General features: G+C 37.2%; 1 protein-coding gene across 3 annotated transcripts in view; it reads right to left on the bottom strand.

Annotated features, from left to right (window-relative positions):
• The window catches only part of b4galt2 (UDP-Gal:betaGlcNAc beta 1,4- galactosyltransferase, polypeptide 2), a 145482-nt gene that overhangs the window by 104163 nt on the left and 20452 nt on the right, over positions 1-20867 (bottom strand). For all 3 annotated transcript variants that reach the window (XR_014533697.1, XM_083541814.1, XM_083541815.1), the window contains exon 2: positions 19763-20205. Coding sequence is in view for 2 of the 3 variants with exons in the window: in XM_083541814.1 (XP_083397940.1) it covers positions 19763-20099 (337 nt within the window). In the remaining variant the exon portion in view is untranslated. The remainder of the gene's footprint in view (positions 1-19762; positions 20206-20867) is intronic.

Here is a 20867-nt window from a genome sequence, read left to right as displayed (position 1 = left end):
AGGGTTAACAAATAACAGCAGTAGTGCACAGTTAAGGTCCCAAACAATGTGAATCTAAGTCAAAATATCTGACCATCAGAATAGAATAGAATAGAATAGAATAGAATAGAATAGAATAGAATAGAATAGAATAGAATAGCCTTTATTTGACACATATACATCACAGCACAGTGAAATTGGTTCTTCACATATCCCAGCTTGCTCAGAAGCTGGGGTCAGAGCGCAGGGTCAGCCATAATATGGCGCCCCTGGAGCACAGAGGGTTAAGGGCCTTGCACAAGGGCCCAAGAGTGGCAGCTTAGCGATACCGGCCATACCCAGTGCCTTAACCACTGAGCTACCACTCCCCTATCAGTATTTATTATGCATGAACAAAAGTGGAGCCGCTGATTTCCAGCTACATGTGATTTTTTCCCCCAAAACAAAACCACAAAGGTCAAAGCGATATTTATGAATATATGGTTTACATGTATTAGACTGGAACATCTTGAGTGACCTGCTATAGAAATCTAACATCAACCCTACTGAACACCTTTGGAATAAATTAAGACTCCACCCCAGTCCTACTCACCCTACATCAGTACCTGACTTTACTAATGCCAGTGTGTCTGAATGAGGACAACGCTCAACAAGCACACTCCAAAATCTAGTAGAAAATCTTCCTAAAAGAGTAAAGGTCATTATGATAGCAAATGGAGACTAAATGTGAAATGGGATGCGCAAAAAGCACAGATCTTAAGATCTTAAGGTCAGGTATCTTATGTACAGTACATGCAGTACTGTGGCACCAAAAGTAGACCTAACCCTGTGTTTTTCAATCCAACCTTCTCTATTTTGCTTTTACATCCAGTTGATGTAATAAATGCAAAAAGCAATACCAATAACTTCACTCCTCTACAAATCTGGATCTGTAATCAGAAAGCCTGAGGCTCTCGTAGAACCTTTTACAAATGCAATAAAAGCCTAATGAACAAAAGCTCCTCTGACAGACCAACAATGTAACTACTCACTTGCACCTATGAAGGACACATTTCTATTAGTGTTTCTCTGTAATTCTGCACCTTTTTCTGTGCACTGAATGCATTTTTTTTTTTTAACAAAAGTAATGTAATGGCTTGTAAAGACATCGGCTATTGAGGTCAAGGTCATCAGCAGCACTCTGTAGATTCTCAGTAATTGCTTTATTTTTACCAAACATCTAATTTTCTAGACATTCAGCCATCCTTGAAGAAAGGCAAGGAAAACAATACTCATCATGTATCGGAATCACTGTATCAATATTCAGGTGCTTCCATTTCCCTGAAAGGAGATCAATTTATATACTATTACTCCTGAAGGCTTACAAAGGATCTTTCTTTCTTAATCAAGTCAGACATTTATTTTATTCTCAGAAAAAAAAAGCCATTTTTTTTCTGCAGCCGAAGAAGTAGGGAAGCGGCAGCTAGGCGCGTGGCCCTTCACTAGCCCCCCACTTCTTCAGCTACCACTCAACTGATACGAAGACACATAAGAAAACAAATTGATAAGTAAACATCCTTTAGTGACCCAAAGTGACCTGTGATTTTTGCCTCACTGTTTCTGAGTAAAGGCTAATCGGTGTAGCATCTAACAAAAAAAATAGGCAATCCATAATTTCTGTAATATTGCTAATGTTAAAAGCTATTTTGTTTTTTCAAGAGTAAAAAGACGAGCCATTATAAACCACCAATAAACACACGCATTCACTAGGGAACGCATTTAATGAAGAAACGCTCTAATGCTTCTTATTCCTGGAAGCAGTAAAAAGCCTGAGAGGGTTTTTTTTTCCTGTTACAACATAATCCTCTTAAATGTGCTAGTGTCAGTCATGACCCAGGATTTTTTTTAGACTTTATTGTGACAGGCCGCAGGGGGCATGACTCGCAGGGTTTGTTTGTTTGTTTTTTGTTTTTCAACTATGAACTCCTAATTAAATGTATCGTCATGGACGTGATAAACTAATGTGAGTGAAATTAACACAAAGTGGATAAAATTTATAATTTTTGAGTATTACAATATGGTCTTAAATTAAATATGAATTTTTGGGAATAATTCATCTCGTCATTTCCGTAGAAAGAAAAGCTATGCATATAATCCAGAAACACGACACCCACAGTATATTCGAGAGGAAAAAGCATCATCATGTGGGTCTGCATTTTCACCAACGGAAACGAGGCGTTACACTTATTCAAAGAAAACATGAATTGATTTAGCAGGGCATATTATTGGAGATTTTAATCTCATTAACCAAGAAATTTAATCTGCGGGAAAAGACAGACGCTTCTACAATAATCCAAATCATACATTCTAAATAACTTGAAAAGGTCTGATTTGAATTCTACTGAAAAAGCTATAGAAGATTTTAAATTGGTTTCATCATCCTGCATAACCCTGTAGAATTGAAGATTACAGATTTTCCAAAATTGCACCACAATGTTGTGGAACATACCCTACATCAGTACCTGACTTTACTAATGCCAGTGTGTCTAAATGAGGACAACGCTCAACAAGCACACTCCAAAATCTAGTAGAAAATCTTCCCAAAAGAGTAAAGGTAATGATGATAACAAATTGGGACAAAATGTGGAATAGGATGTGCAAAGAGCACATAAAGATCTTGTGTTCAGGTATCTTATGTACAATACATGCAGTTCTGTGGCACCAAAAGTAGACCTAACCCTGTGTTTTTCTATTTAACCTTCTCTATTTTGCTTTTACGTCCAGTTGATGTAATAAATGCAAAAAGAAATACAAATAACTTCACTTCTCTACAAATCTGGATCTGTAATCAGAAAGCCTGAGGCTCTCGTAGAACCTTTTACAATGTAAAAGGTCTGATTTGAATTCTACTGAAAAAGCTATAAAAGATTTTAAATTGGTTCCATCATCCTGCATAACCCTGTAGAATTAAAGATGACTGATTTTCCAAAATTGAACCACAATGTTGTGAAAAGTAAAACACATCGTTTTCATAATTTTTTTGTCCAAAGAAAAAAAAAATGTGTACACAAATTTGAATGTAATTAAATGCAATAGAAATATATTAAATAACAAAAACAAGTGTCCAAGAACAGCTTCTTGCTTATCTGTGTAGCCACATATCCACCTTCCTTCACAGCTCATTTAGCTGAAATTTGCTATTTTGTTCGTCCCTTCCAGCTGCCAATAACATGCACCTGTTTTGTCATTCATCATTTAGAGAGATTTGCCTGTTCGGGCTAGTTAATGCATGGACGCCCTAATAGCCACCTGTGCAAACACATGTCATGTTTAGCATTCAATGATTCCATGTCCAGAATCTTGCAGCAGCTACGATTCCACAATAAGACAGAATTAATCCTGCAAACCCATTAACCATAGAGTGGTGGTAAAGTGAACCCACTGAGGACACAGAACGGAAAGGCAGCCAGGTCATCAAGACAAGACAGTCCTGCAGAAATGTGTGGCCCCACAGGAAACAGCTTCAATTAAACACAGTTATAGTGCCTATAAGCGCTCATCGGCTGTCTTCATTAGAGTTATTTTGTATGCTTTACCAACTGAAGCTCTAGCGCTACTGAAAAGGCATGTGCTATCCAACTCTGTACTATTCAGAGGTTCGAAGGGCAATAAGCAACCAATTTTCCCACCATTACCATGTTATTCACATGTGACCCAAAGCCTCCAGGGCATTTTACTTCACAAATGTTCTGCAGTTTTTTTTCTTGTGCAGTCATTAATTCACATTCGGTGAAAACAAAGTTGCTACAGCCGAAGATTTCTTTTTCCCCCAAACACTCTCTAAAAACAAACTGCAACAGATGACAACCGTGTGCAAGAAACTAAAGCATAAAAAAATATGGACTCCTGAATATGATCTCAAATGTCACACAAAAAGTGCCAGGCATCTTGCCTTGCATATTTTTGTTATATTTCTATCTAGATTCAAGCAAGGCTTGGCACAAAAACAAGATAAGATGCAAATTATGACTAAGCTACTAGAACAGTGTATATCATGCTAATTAGGTTCTATATACTGGGAGTTTCTCAATACCCTTGAAAGTTGTGTGAGGGGATTCCAAGTGGAATCGCTGCTGATAGAGCTGATGCAACCAAAGAACCAACCTTGTACTACCCCCCTCATTCCCTTATCCATGACACATATCTAGGATTTTTTATGTTCCCGATATTTAAAGTTTTATTATGCAGTATCATTTTACTTATATTACAGTTTGTCATTATATTATGTGAAGTGTAACATGTAAAATTTATTAATCTCATGCTCCCTTTATAAACAAAAAAGTAGCTCTTTATATTGAATTAGGCCAGACCACGCTGGATGAAAAGCAGGCTTTCTGTTTATGAACTAATATAAAGTCTGTCGTTTTAGCCATTAACAGCTGGTACAATCAACAAGGAAAGGGAACAACATTTCTCCAAAACAACACAGAGCTAGCTAAAAGCATCAACTGCAATTGTGCAAACAGCACAAGACACAATACACAAAGCTAATGAGGAGTCAAGTGCAAAGATATTACAAAAAAAAACCAAAAACATTGTAGATGCTACTTGACGTATTGTTTAGCAACAATTTGTTTACAATATCTGTAGAACCATTTTGTGAAAGAATGCTCAAAATTGCAAAGAATGGAAGAATTGTGTTGGCGTGTGAAATTGTATGTGTATTAGTATGTACATGTATTAGCATGCTAATGTATTATTATTATGTTGCATATCAATACATTAGCACTTGGGAAAAAATAGCAATATTCTCTTTTATAAGCAACAAAGAAAAAATGGGGAATTACTCGAAAACCTTGTTTTGTTCTGGTGTACTGGTGAATTTTGGTTTCTTGGTAAGATGCCATGTGGTACAGTCTTTCAATAGCTCTAAACAAAAACTTGAAGGAACATTTCTGAGCTCAATTCAGATTCAAGAAATCACTGCGACGTTTTTTACGTCCAAGCTGCAAACATGAGACTCTGCTCAGTATTTTGGAGAGTGCAGGATTTAAAAAATACACATGTGAAAACATGAGAAAAAAATAAATCCTATTTCACACACAACTGAAGAATTACCTCAATGAAAGCTTGGCCAGAGAGCTAATGTTTAAAGTGCTATGTTTAATTTTGTTACATATTCATGAACAGCTTTTGTTTCATTATATGCTGCTAAGAATCCAAATGGATCACATGAAGTCTATGGCACACACTGCCTTATTACAGTATTATGTTTCAATTAGTGTACTTTAATCATATTTTAGTCAAATGAAAACAGAAAACTAAGTACACCACTTAAGAGTCGTTTTGTATGTCATGTTGCTATTTATGTATGTAAGTACGTTAGCCGGGCATTATAAAATGAAAATACAGCACACGCCCACGAGCAATCAACGCTGATTGACTTGAGATGGAAAAAACAAGCTACCAGTGTAAGTGTGCATTAAAAGTATAGCTTTTACACTAAGCAGGTGCATAGTCTGTTATTTGGTTTAAATTATATCTAAGATCAATAAAGAGCTAAGCAAAATTATTTTTGAAAGCATCATCAAATAGAATAAACCTCTTTTTTTCTACTTGTATCTCTCCTGCTCCTCAGCCAGTCTTTTGCACCATCACTGCAACATTTTTCTCAGAAGGAGAATAATGGCATCGTCCCAGAGGAAATGATCCATCTCGCTTGCTATGCCAAGTGCAAGTCTCTTGACTGTGTGAAGTTTGCTGCAGCATGGCCAAACAAAAAAACCTTTACTTGCTCTCTTAGCCTGCTAATCAAGTGTATCACATGGAAGCCGTGACAAAGATGAGTTGGGATGTTCTGGATGCTTGATGATGCTTTGATGCTGTTTTAGTCGAGGCCAGAAGGAGATTTAGGATGGGGGATGATCAATGTCAATTCTGTAGTGGTATTTACACTTGTCACAGTGTGAAGTTTTTGGCGAGATCTACGCTTCCTGCAAAAAGCAGACATCACAAGTTTGACTTCTGCTGATGACAGAGCTGAATAAAATGCTAAACTGGAATGCTTGTTGGGTGGGAGCTCTCTCTCTTTTGTCAATCAGAATCTTCGGCATCTGTGAGCTTGTATGTCGAAGGGGGTGTCGAAGATTTCCTCTTAGTGTGTTATGCCCTATGATGTGGCATGAGCAGCATTTTGAAAACATGTCGTAGATTTATTTTTCTCAGAGGAAGCATCTGTTTACCTTCAATCGTCCAAGTTGATAGTTGTCAACATTGAGAAATAACTAATGGGAACTGCCAATGACTAAAGCCTGGGAGACAATGGGATTCAGAAAATGGATGCCACCACACATATGAAGCAATTGAGTACTCCATGCATTACCTCAAGCCTGATGAAGTAAACATATATGTTTTAAATAAATATAACCTTCATCAGATACAAGGAGTCTCTGATTCAGACATACCACAGGAAGTCCAATTCTTACGATGGAGATGCCTTCCGATGGACCCATTGTAACTAATCGTAAGTCAAGACATGGACTAGCCTACCCAGGAGTCTCAAAGAATGATCAGTATCCGGTAGTGTACTGTAATTTGTAAATTATTTAACAAATTGCAGTAAATAATTTAGCAAACCAGAACAGTTTACAATATTGTACTGAATAAACTAAACAGTATATATACAGTATCACACAAGATTTTGTACACCCTTCACATTACAGTAACCATTTTAGAAGACCTTCTCACGGGACAATACTATAGAAAAAAAACTTGGATATATTTTACAGCTTCAATAGCAGTACAGATTTACTGTTTTCTGAAAATAACTCAACATACAGCCATTATTGTCTAAAAATCTGGCAACAAAAAAAGTAAACATGTCAAAACTGTATCCAAAGTGTCAATATTTTGTGTGAGCACCATTTATATCTGCCTTAATCCTCCTGGGCATGGAATTCACCAGAGCTGCTGAATGTTATGATTCTGGTGGTGTGTTTGGCATCATTTTTTATGTTGGAGGACTGCTGTTCAGCCCAGTTTCTGAAGGGAGTTGCATCATGTTCTGCTTCAGAAGGTCACAGTACATGTTTTTATGAGGAATCTATGTTTTCCATAATGAACCGCAGCTCCCCCAGTACCAAAAGCACTCATGCAGCCCCAGACCATGATTCTACCACCACCATGCTTGACTGTAGACAAGACACAATTTTCTTGGTACTAGTCACCATGGTATCCTAACACATGCTGGACACCATCTGAGTCAAACAAGTTTATCTTAGTCTCATCAGACCACAAGACATGGTTCCAGTAGTTCATGCTCTTGGACAGGTGGTCTTCAGCAAACCGCTTGCATGCATCTGTTTTTTTTAAACCAGCTTCTGCACCTGATGCACAGAATAGAGACTCAACTTCTTTGATTCACCCTTGCCAGGCCTGTTCCGTGTGGAAATCATTTGGGAAAACCTCTGTATGACCCTGGCCACTGTACTGTAACTCAGTTTCAGGGTGCTACCAATCTTATAGGTTGGGCCATCTTTGTGGAGAGCAAAAATTCTAATTTTAAAAAATTCAGAGTTTGTTGCCATGAGGTGCCATGTTGAACATCCAGTGGTCAGTATGAGAGAATTGTACTCAAAGCACCAAATTTCAACTGCTCAAATAGAAAATACACAAATTTGTATGGACCGGACAAGCAAAAACAAAAACATGGCTTTGCATTGTTACACGACGTACAGCTGTTATCACTTTTGTTGAAGTTATTTAGACAATAATGTCTGTATGTTAAGTTATTTTCAGAGCACAGTAAATCTATCCTGCTATACAAGCTGCACATTGACTATTCTGAAATATATTCAAGATTCATTTCTATTCTATGTATTGCCCCTTAAGAAGATATACTAAAATAGTTGCTGAAATTTAAAGGGTGTACTCACTTTTGTTATACGTATCACTATAGTCATCGAACCATCGTAACCATCTGTATATAAGGAAATCACTTATGGATCTAGGGTTATCATGCTTAGGCTGTATGTATACTGATTCCATACAGAGTATGTTTTTTTTTGTTTGTTTATCATCTCACATTCATCCAAACTACATCTTGAGCACAGAGAATAACCTATGAACAAATCTGCATCTTATACTGTCCAAATGCTTTATTTATTTATGTTGCATGCCTATGATGCTACAAATCACCCACATATACATATTTACATAAAACACACCCCAATTAATGTTAGTAGGGTATAAAAGAATAGTGTTCACAGCAGACGACAGTTAGACAAGCTCTAAGTAAACGAGTAGACTGAGTGGAAATGTATTTCAGTGAAGATGAATTAGAAGTGCGTATGTCTAAGCTGCAAATTATGCTTTTCAGAACAGACACCCCACTCCCACAAAAACACTTACTATAACTGGTATACTTGTATCACGTAGGTGTATATAGTCAGAATGCTGTTTAAGTCAGGTGGAAAACAGGATCACTTTTTAACCACAGAAATGAAGGGGTAGCTCAGTGGTTAAGATGTTGGACTTCTGATCAGAAAGTTCAAATCCCAAAACCACTAAGCCTCCACTCCTAAACACTTGAGCATGGTCTTCAACTTTTAACTGCTCAGTTAAACAAATGAGATAACTAAGTCTCTCTGGATAAGGGTGTCTGCCAAATGCCATAAATGTAGGTTATGTGAACTCACAAAGGGGTCATGTACATATAGCTCTTGAATCCTCGGTTCCCAGAATGTTGCAAAATGCAGATCACCAGCAGCTTCCACAGAGTATAAAAAAAAAAAAAAAAAAAAAAAACTAGTAGAGCCAAAAAGACAAATGTCAATATATGAAAGTTGACCGTGGTCATACGCACTTCAATCCATTTCACATTCATTTTGTATGAACCATCATAAAACTCTTCTCACCATAACAAACTGAACCAGGGTTCACTTGGATGAGCATCAGATTTCTTCAAATGGATGTAGCTGAGGTAAGGAGGTCTGAAGTGGAGTCAGCATTCACATTCATCCCAAAGGTGTTCAATAGGGTTGGGTTCAGAGCTCTATAGCACGAGATCTTCCACGCCAACCTATGCAAAGCATATCTTCATGGAGTTTGCTTTGTGCAAAGGGGTATTGTCATGCTGGGTCAGTTTTGGGTCAAGTAAAGGGAAAATTTCATGCTACCGCATCCAAAGAGACCCTACACAATTGTATTTTTTGTATTGTATTGTATTTAATAAAGAAATTTTTCTTGTGTGTTTGTGGCCTAATTAAGATCATATCCCAAAATGTTTGGCAGTGTTCTAATCAAAGCCATCTGGCATTCCCCTAAGCTGTTGCCTCGGACCCTCTTGTCTTGTCTTAGCAGCCAGAATCCAACTTTCAACACAGTCTTGTAGTGCTGATTTGTCCATCCAAATAGGGAGCTGAATCACAGTTTTCACTCTCATGAACAGCTTCCTTTTACCCTTTAAAACAACCTCCTCCCTCCTCCTCCTCATTCCATCTTCACAGTCTCCCTTTCATTTGCAGAGAGGAAGATGAAAAGCACAGAGCCAAAAACTGATGTGCTGCATTTTGCTGATGTATCCTGTTTGATGGATTATAGTAAAATGTCATGATCCCAAAACAAATGGAACTTTCTACCTTTGTATATTTACTCATTCTTTCAGCTTAAAACATAACTCTTTGCAGTTTGCTTGTTGATTATAAATTATTCGTTTCGGAATAGAAATTCAGTCAGTCACTTGTTTGGGAGCTGTAGAAAGCAGCTTTAGCCACCAGTTCAATCCAAGTGTTACTACACACCTTTATGGAGTTTCATGGTAGCTATTGAATAATTTATTGTTGATCCTGGCATTAAGCATAAAGAGAAACTGCAGTCCCCCCATTGGGATGTGGGGATTTATACAATCACTAATCACTCATCTAAAGTAGTACATACAGTGTTTAGAGTTTTATAAAAAGCTCCAGGCTCTCAAGGATAAAAAACAAAACAAAAAAAAACCTGTTTTTAGATATGAAGTATTAGGGATGAAATGCCTGCAAATTGCAAACACATTGGAATTGGATTTAATTTGAAAGTACATACATCTAAATCAGGCACATGCTGAGAAATGAAAACTGTTGCACGTTTTATACTTGTATCAGACAAGCTAACTACACTTAAACTAATTTATGTTTAGGGCTGAAGCTATTTATTTTAGTACTCAAGTAATCGTATATGATGTACTTTTTCTTCATTGAAGAGCAATACTAAATATACAAGAGAAAATAAGTCAGGTATCTAAAAACAATTTACTTTTAAAAAAATGAAAAAATTGTATTGCTGAAATTGCAATCTGTGAAAACTAAACCCATTTAGCATATACATCAAAATGCAAATACAAAAATAGAAATAAAAAAAAATTAAATAGATAAAAATATAAAAATGTATTTCAAATTACTTTAAAATGTGTTTTAAAAAACGAGGCTGAAAACCTGCGTGCGGCACTTTCCACACAAAGATTGTGATTTATAAAAAAACAAACTTGACGGTAGAAAGTGGGCACCTGTGACTAAACTCTGAGCCCTGCGTACTCACAACATAGAAACACAGAAGGCGAGAAGGGGAATTGGTGACACAACCTTTACGCCACATTTATAAATCAGACCCCAGAGCAGTCCAGAGTTTAGTTGGTGGTGCGGCATTAAAAATTGTCCGTGGGGAAACACAGTGCTCCTTGTGTAGTTAAATGGATTTTTTTCAGCCCTAGTTATGTTTATTTCTTGGTTGCAAATCCTATGCAGGCTGCCTGTACCTTTGAACCCGAAAGACCTAAGGATCACCAGATACTGGGTTTCTTCCCTGCTTATGGTCTTTACTGTCTTGAATTCCTACTTGTTTTGCCTTCAGGAAGTAAAATTAGACCAAATAACTGGCATATACTGTATATATATATATATATATATATATATATATATATATATATATATATATATATATATATATATATATATATATATATATATATATATATGAATGTGTGTGTGTGTGTGTGTGTGTGTGTATACTGCAGAATATTCCTCTTCTTAGCAGTAAAAAAGTCTTGGGTTTCTATTGACCATCTGCACAGCAAAGTGCAATTGAATATGTTTTAAAGCACTTGGCTGAATTTGAGCTAATAATATAGCTCCATATACAGTACAGACCAAAAGTTTGGACACACCTTCTCATTCAAAGAGATTTCTTTGACCTATTTGACCAAGAAGGAGAGTGATGGGGTGCTGCGCCAGATGACCTGGCCTCCACAGTCACCGGACCTGAACCCAATCGAGATGGTTTAGGGGTGAGCTGGACCGCAGAGTGATGGCAAAAGGGCCAACAAATGCCAAGCATCTCTCGGGGAACTCCTTCAAGACTGTTGGAAGACCATTTCAGGTGACTATCTCTTGAAGCTCATCAAGAGAATGCCAAGAGTGTGCAAAGCAGTAATCAAAGCAAAAGGTGGCTACTTTGAAGAACCTAGAATATGACATTTTTCAGTTGTTTTACACTTTTTTGTTATGTATATAATTCCATATATAATTCCACATGTGTTAATTCATAGTTTTGATGACTTCAGTGTGAATCTACAATTTTCATAGTCATGAAAATAAAGAAAACTCTTTGAATGAGAAGGTGTGTCCAAACTTTTGGTCTGTACTGTACTTCAGAATTCATACTGTTGCATTTCTCAGCCATAACACAATCAATAAACACACTGGTAGCAATACATGCCCATGTAATAATGAGGTTTTCAAAGCAGATGCTTCCGATCATGAAGAGCTCCTTTTCTTCTCCATATCCTTCTTTTCTGAACCTACTTGAACTGTGACGCTTTATTTCACCAGAAAAACTATTCTAACGTCTTCCACCACAAGTGCCTTCTACGTACTTTCAGCCTCACGCACCAGTGTGTTCAGGACTTCAGTTAATAGCAACAAAGTCCAAATGCAATTGCCATATTGAAATTCATTCGAGACTTTTTATTGGCTTAATTGTAAGTAAAATAATAAAGTAATGACACATACCTATCAGATAATTACTGTCCGATTAAATTTGGCCATAAAACAATGAGAATGACAAAGAGTTCTGTAATTCCTGCTCCACTCACCTGGCTTGTATGTATTTTAAATAAAGCTAAAATCCTGTAATTTGAGTTTCTTTCGTTTCAATAACTCAATAACTACAACATCCTTATATTTATAGACCTGACTGTATGTATGCTCAGTTCATATAGGAGAGTTTAAAACACATTCACAAGGCTCGGTCATTGAAATTCATATGTCGTTTGGCTCATCTGCTACTTGTATTGGAATATAAGAAGAGCATATTTTTGAGTGATAATGTTAAAATGCGTCGCTCTTGTGCAAAATGCAAAAGGAATTAAATTATCAGAACTTGAACCTATTTAATTATTTAAACATATAAGGTCAGGAGCTAAAGCGTGGGTAAGAGGAAGAGAAGAGGAAAGCTAATACATGCGGGTCGCATGACACAGCACAACTCAACAGCTGAAAAGCCCTAGTGAAAACTCATTAGAAGTGTACGGGTGGTAAAGGCTCACTGCTCGCAGGCATATCAAATGGTGATCCGGTGCATTTGTTACTATAGGCTGCCTCATTATAGCCATAAAAATGCAGCACAATGACATTGTAACTAATGAGTATTTTTTACCCCCAATGATGACATGCATTGCTCAGAGAGAAGCAGTTCTGCCTGTAGGTGAGGTCCAGGTTCCGGTTGCATAACCACAGCTGCAGCTGATCTGTCTTTTTTTTTTATACCCATACCATAATAGGTATTAGTGCCATTCTTGTCTTGGATTATTTCACACTTTGGAAGAGCTGATAGGAATTACAATAAAGAATGATATAAACTATTTATTCAGACCACTGGTTTTGGTTATGACATCATCATATTTGATGTCTATAACAAACATTAGGGTGGTAATATTTTTCTTTAAATGCATCCAACCTTAAAGGTCTACGCTATTTTAAGACTCAGTTCAGTATCTTCCACAGGCAGTAATCATACAGTCAATTATCAGTTTTTAGTTGTTCTCAAGGATATACAAAGTCGTGTTAACGTCATGTGACGACTTGCAAAGGGGATCATTTTCTACAATTTCTAATATTGTGTCTCATCCCGAGAGAATTAAATAGTCCACCAAGTATAAAACCTGAAAGCAAAAATGGCTGCAAATTGCCTCTTATCAGATCCTAATAGGTAAACCGCCCCTGACTTCCACAGTTTACCTTCTGCTGTCATAATTTCACAGCGTTGAGAAAATAAAAATCAACCGTGTGCCCTGTAGCATTGTCTCTTTTCATCAGTCTGCTCATTGCATTGCGTCCCGGATGAACCCCATCTCAATGTGTGCGCACATGCTTGCTAGGGATGCTCATTCTGCCTAATTGTATTATGCGGGTATCTATTAAGGTTAAATAATGGTTATTCTGTTAACCGCTGGCAGGGGTGGGAGAGCAGATTAAATATGAAGTAATCAGGTATTTTCCACTGAATATAAGAGCTCCACCTACAGCATCAGTTAAACCTTCTGTCTGAGGCAGTAAATGCTTCAGTATATAGACTATAGAGCAGTGGTCCCCAACCCCTGGGCCGTGGACCGGCACCGGTCCGTGGGTCAATTGGTACCGGGCCGCACAGAAAGAATACATAACTTACATTATTTCCATTTTATTTATTATCTGATTCTGAACAATGTTTTATTTCGTAAAATTACCGGATTCTCTTCGCCACATCTGTCTATAACTCACTCTTGATGCATGTGTCATGATGCCTCGGTCACATGTCTTACCTCCATCCTCTACCTTCTTAAAGGAGCTGCTCCGACCTCTAACACATAATACATCACCGCAAAATTCAAACCAAATGAACAAAAAACAACACAGTGGATTCACGTTTATTATTATATTTGGAAAATACCAGTTTTTATGTCAGTCGTGTCATTTTATTTTGTAGTATTTATCCACCACACCTTAAAGGCCGGTGGCGCAAAAATGGTTGGGGATCGCTGATATAGAGGACTTACAAAAAAAATAATAAATAAATGCACATGGCAATAGCATGCAAAAAACAGTTTTATAATGATGATAAGTATGGACCCCCGCCTAATTTCCAATTTCATTTTGGTCAAATTTACATAGACTCCAATGTGAATTTTTATAAAAAAATATAAAATATAAAAGCAGCAGAATCTGAACCTTTTCATCATTAATAATTAGCTCATAAGGATGCATAGCCAGTGACCTCCTTTCTTTCTTTCTTTCTTTTTTATTTTTCTCTCTTTTTTTCAAATAGGCTCTATTCAGGTGTCTACATGACTCAGACCAGAATAAGCTTAAGCACAAAAGACACAATTAAACCGTGAAAGGCAACAAAGAAAATGGCAAAAATTTGCAATAATGAAAGAGAAAATAAAAGAATGTCTGTAAAACTTTTCATTTCATATTTTGTTGGTTTCATCATTTCGAAACAGCTAGTGTGCAAACGTCTGAATAAGCTTTTCCTCCTGTGTTTACTGCCAGTGTCTCCACAATTGTTCACACTTCCATGTTTTATTTTTTTTGTCTGCACAAATGATCAAACAGACAACTTGAACTGCTTTTGCTCTCCAGTTTCCATTCACTTATTTATTGTATGTGTTTAAATGAGAGAGCCTGGGCATGAGACGTGCTCGGTCTCCAGATGATTGTGCAATTTGCAAACATCAGTTGCTCCCTGTTGCACAAAGTGCTCCACTATAAAAAAAAAAAAAAAGGTTTATATATATATATATATATATATATATATATATATATATATATATATATATATATATATATATATATATATATTTTTTTTTTTTTTTTATATTATATACACACACACTTTTCAACTTCTACAATTGCTGCAGTGCTTGTATTTTATATATATATATATATATATATATATATATATATATATATATATATATATATATATATATATATATATATATATATATAAAATACAAGCACTGCAGCAATTGTAGAAGTTGAAAAGTTGTTTATTTGTGATACGAGATTGCATGATTATTTCAATTCTTGATGAAAGAGAAAAATTGAGGGATCGCAATTTTCATTCACTTTCAACTGACCAATTTTGTGCAACAAATTTGTGCTTATATTTACTGCAGCAAAGGATAGTAGACATATTTTCCTACCAGATGTTTCTGAATAATAGCTTGTTGAAGTTTTTCAATATTGATATACTGCTCTGCAAAAACAATTTTGTTGGCAATTAGTACAACATTTTTCTTGTTATGAGGATAATCTCAGGAACACAATGCATCATCCAATAGCATTGAAAGCAATATTTCTGGAGGGTTTATTAGTTAGTTGTTTCTATTCACAGATTCCCTGAGAAAGATTTCGCATTGAGCAAAGGGGTTTGTGATAATTCAGTGGGAGTGAGTGAAGATGAAATGGGTCGTACCGATGAAAATGCTGACACTAAATCGCTTCTTGATTCCCCTTACCATTATCATTATTGATATACTGCATAGAAATACAATTTTGTTGCCAGTTAGAAGATATTTATTCTTTTTTTATGACTTTATTCTTGTTATGATAAGCGTGTCATGAGCACAGTGCATCCTCCAATAGTAGTGAAAATTAGTAGAGGTTTTTTAAAAATTGTTTCTGTTTGCAAAACTTTGTGTTTGTGTTATATCAGGCTCAAGTCTGGGCTTTGGCTGGGCTGCTCAAGGACATTCACAAAGTCGCCCTGTAGCAACAACTTCTGTTATCTTGGGTTTGTGCTTAGGGTCATTGTCCTGTTGGAAGATGATCCGTCGCCCCAGTTTGAGGTCCAGATCGCTCTGGAGCAGGTTTTTATCAAGGATTGTCTCTGTACATTGCAGCATTTATATTTTTTCGCAATCCTGACTAGTCTCCCAGTTCCTGCTGCTGAAAAACCTCCCCACAGCATAATGCTGCCACCACCATGCTTTATGGTGTTGGCCAGGCGGTCCCTGTTTTCTTCCAGACATGACATAAAGAGTTCAATCCTTGTTTCTCATTGCCTGAGAGTCCTTCAGGTGCATTTTGGCGAACACCAGGCAAGCTGTCTTGTGCCTTTTACTAAAAAGTGGCTTCTGTCTGGCCACTCTGCCACTCTCATATACAGGCCTGATTGGTGGCGTGCTGCAGAGATGGTTGCTCTTCCGGATGGGTCTCCTCTCTCCAGAGAAACGCTGGAGCTTTTTTAGAGTGACCATCGGGTTCTTGGTTACCTCTCTGACTAGGGCCCTTCTCCCCGATTGTTTAGGCCTGCTCTAGGAAGAGTCCTGGTTTTTCCAAACTTCTTCCATTTACAGATGATGGACATCACTGTGCTCATTGGGACCTCCAATGCTGCAGAAAATGTTTCTGTACCCTTCTCCAGATCAGTTCCACGATACAATACTGTCTCGGAGGTCTACTAACAATTCCTGGGTCTTCATGTCTTGGTTTGTGCTCTAACCTGTTAACTGTGGGACCTTATATAGACAGGTGTGTGCTTTTCCAACTCATGTCCAATAAACTGATGGTAAATACTGTTGTAAGTACCACAGATGGAGTCCAATCAAGTTGTAGAAACATCTCAAGGATGATCGGTGGGAACAGAATGCATCTGAGCTCAATTTTGATCGTAAGGACAAAGGCTGTGAATTCTTATGTATATGATTTTTTTTTTGTTTTTTTTATTTGTAATAAATTTGCAAAGACTTCAAATCAAACTCCTTTTACCTTGTCATAATGGGTATTGTTTGTAGAATTTCTGAGAAAATAATGAGTTATACAATACTAATACATTTTGAAATAAGGTTGTAACATAAAATGTGGAAAAAGTGAAGCGCTGTGAATACGTTCTAGATGCACTGTATACACTTTTATTACATATTAAACATTTGTTTAAGGCAAATTTGTTCCTTCTCACTACAATCCACAGATTTCTAACGCTAAGCTTTATTCATTTTATCTTTGAGTAAAGTTGTGTGTAAAGGATTGCGTAAGTCAAACCAACAAAGAATTAATGTTAGATTTACAAAAGTATAAGTTGATAAAGATCACCCATTAATGATGTGACACTTACAAAACTCTATAAAAAAAAAAACAAGTTTACAGAGCAAGAACCAAACTGGACAAATAAAGAAGAAAGAAAGAAGTTAAAAGTACTTTGATTTCCATGTAAGAAATTAAGATTATTATTTAGCATAGAATCTAAGGCCACAACATGTATAAAACATTTTTTAAAACACTAACAATGTTAAGAAAGAAAGAAATGGAGGTGGATATGATGTCATTTATCATGTTTAATATGAGCAAAGACAAAATAAAAGTCTATGTTTAACTAACTAACTAAGTTTGAAAAAGTATTACTGCTGATTAATAAAACTTCTGTGCTACCAAAAGAGCCCAATCCAATCCAAAACCTTTTTTAAATGGATTCAAGAAAAAAAAAAAAGAAAAAAACATACCGATGTGTAAATATATACTGTACTGACCCTAGATCTAGAGTCCACTGATTTTCACTGACAGCTGGAAACAAAGTTCTACTTATTAATCCCAATATTGCATATTAACCTAACCAGCCTTATTGATGGCTCATATGAACTCATATGAACACATTCGCACAAGTTTGTTTATATCTGTCTATGGCTGCATCAATTAATCAATAAAATCGATAATTATCAATAATGAAATCCGTTATCAAGGGATGCCGTTATCGATTAGTTGATCTGCTCAAGTTATGGGTTAGCGTGCCTTCAAGATAACAGCCGCTTGCAACCGGCAGCAGGAAAAGTAAACACACTAGTGTCATGGTAAGCAAAAACTATGCAATCATCATCATGTGAAAATGGTATAGTTTAATGAAGTGCTGTTGTGTAAACTGATAACTTTGGGACAGTCGCACTGGATCTGTTCCGGCGTGACTCACGAGCATCAGGTTGCGCAATCACCTCGGTCACAACATAGTGATGGATTCGATTAAAGCGGTGCGAACAAACACTGCATCTAAAAACAGTAAATAACAGCAGCAGTAAACGATTACATCTGTAATCACTGTTGTGATTTTCAGCGAATGATTATGCATTTGTACACCAATGCATTTTTTTCTCCCTTTCTTTTTTTAAATCAAGACTGTTAGCTTGCTGCGTTTCTCTGTTCCTTTCCCTTTTTATAGCATTTGTCTACTACAACAGTAACTTATCTGTTTTCAAATGTGATTCATTGTGGCTTTACTACGTTTAAATGCTTGATTTCAATGTTTGTACATCTTATTTATGCAGATATCATTTAGTTATTATAAAATTTTTTATTAATTATATTCCAGATGCTTATATCTTCACAACAGAACAATTTTTTAAAGCATGGTCGTCAACATGCCATCTGCAATTATCATTAAAAACAATACAAATGCAGATTTAAACGCTCAAAATATACGTTAGTTGCAGCCCTGTATTCGTCTTGATAAATGAGGCCCATAGTCTTTCACAATTTTTCTTCTGTGGACTCAACAGACTACAGGTGCATAAGGTCGTGTGGTACAAAGTCTATTGTGCATGGACATGGCAAAAGAGGAACAGTGGTCATCTATTTAAGGAAATGCACTTTCATTACTTCCGCAAGCAAGATACCTGATAATGAATAGATTCTAATTAGAACTAGGATTCAAATATGGGCTCTGTAAATTATTTTAATAATGTGACTGTCTCATGATTGAGCACATTAATCTAGTGGTTTACTTTTCCATTTACAGGACTCTGACCTGATCCTCAAAGTTGTCAGATTTTCACCATAGGGTACATGCCCCCAGATTCCATGAAAAAGATTTAGCATTTAGCCACCAGGGTTTATGATAATTTAGTGGAAGTAAGTGAAGAGGCTCAGCATCTCAGATGAAATGGGTCCTACCGAGAAAAATGCTGACACTAAATCCCTTCTTGATTCCCCTCACCGTATAGAAAGCTTTTAGACTAATTAGAATCTACAGAGAATTCAAGGCACTTTCGCGAGCCAGGCAGCCAGACACACAAACATCACTGACACACAAACACAACAAACACTCAATGCTTCGTTTATATCTGCTGCATACTAATTAAGAGTTTCTGGACATGATTGTGAAGATATCTGCCATCCTTTTTGTTCATTTGCAAATTCCCTCGCACATCGAGCTGCTTGACTGGCTCATCAAACCGTACTTATAAACAAATGTTTTTTCTTGTTTTTCTTGTTGTTAAAAAAAGGCTCCTGGTCTTATTACCTGCTACAATTCTTCACTTCATTTTAATCTCTTCCCTTAAGCTGCCAATAATTACAGGCTGGTGTGTATGACAACCCCAGAGCTGCCATTATAATCCTTATGAACAATTTGTTCTATTTATTTAGTCACTATGAGGCCCCAGGCCTTTCCTGAGTCATTAGCTCACTGTCCCATTCTCGAGATACAAAACAACAGAGCTGACTAAACAGACTCACAAAACTGTCACAAGCATTTGCCGCAAAACATTGCTAAGAACCAAAGAAGTACGATCTTATCTCACAGATTTAGTACATTTCAGCTGGTTGTAAATGATTCTTTTTAAAGAATACAAGATGATGTACAACACTGCAGTGTTGATGTATGCATTCAATTATCTTGCTGGAAAACTGTCAGGCTCATCATCAAAGGCAATATAAGACAGACCTGATACCATATATGAACATAAAATGCAACAGCAAGAATATAAAGTAAAAAAAAGAAACAAAAAAAAAAAACTTACCCAGTCCAGGTGGTACCTCTGGGCAGGGAGGAATAGGCTTGGGGGTTGTGTGTGTGTGGTTGGGCTCTGGCTTGCCACTGGGTGGCAGCTGTTCTGAAGAGGGTACATAGCTGGCAAAGGTGGCATTGGGCCTGGCACCGGAGTAGTTGTAGTAGGAATGGTGAGGCCAGCGTGAAGCGTTGGCGCCGCGGCCGTTGTTAAAACGGCTGAAGATGTCAAAGCGCTGACTGTAGACGTCAAAGTAGAGGATCATCATGATAAGGAAGTGCACGAGGCAGAGCAGCAGCACAGCCTTACAGACCCGCTCCAGAGTGCGGCCCAGCATCAGCCGGCTCATTGTCGAGGGCACGCGGCGCCTGCCGCTACAGGCATCCGCTCAGCAGCTCCCCCTGCCTCGCTCCACACTGCCTTGCCTCTCCTTTGCAGCAACACGGAGAAATTACCTGCAGGAGACAAAAGCACAAAAGTGCTTTTTTTTAATATAATGATGCTCAAAAAGTGAATGACAAGTTGACAGTCTGGAGTAATTGCACGATCTCGGTCAAACAAGGGGCATTTTGATGAAGCTGTTCAAATTATACACAAAGCCTCTACACATAAAGGGTTGTGTGTTCGGAAAAATTGCTACTGCTACTCAAAAGACTCTCGATGGCTGTTCAGATAACTAGCTAACTACTGTATGAATGCCTGGATTTTTGCCAGCTTAGTCATGTATTTCATAGAGTTTTGTAACTGACACGTGGGCTACAACACGCTTTCCTTATGTCAACACTTTCTTGCAGCCATTAATTTGACAGCCCTGATTTACCATGGAGCTCGCTTGTATATTATTACACATCTGAACTCCAAGGGATCAAATTAATTAATGTCTGTCTTTCATTCGCATCTTTCTGGCTCTGTGCTAAGAACAAAAGACCGAAAGCACTTTCAGAAGCAAAGAACCACATGCTGCAAACAAACAAACTTCTGATCTGATTCCATTTTAAGTCATTTTCTCAGAGATTGTAAGAAAATAGCTTTCTGTATTCTTGAGCTCCTTGGCCTGGGACCAACAGGAGTGGCCACTGAAGCCTCACTGCAGGACTGATGGCTTTTTCCAATCAAG

This window comes from Silurus aristotelis, assembly GCF_946808225.1.
Source record: "Silurus aristotelis genome assembly, chromosome: 5".
Classification (NCBI taxonomy): domain Eukaryota; kingdom Metazoa; phylum Chordata; class Actinopteri; order Siluriformes; family Siluridae; genus Silurus; species Silurus aristotelis.
Note: the sequence above shows the minus strand (reverse complement) of the source record. Positions and strands in the feature narration are given on the sequence as shown.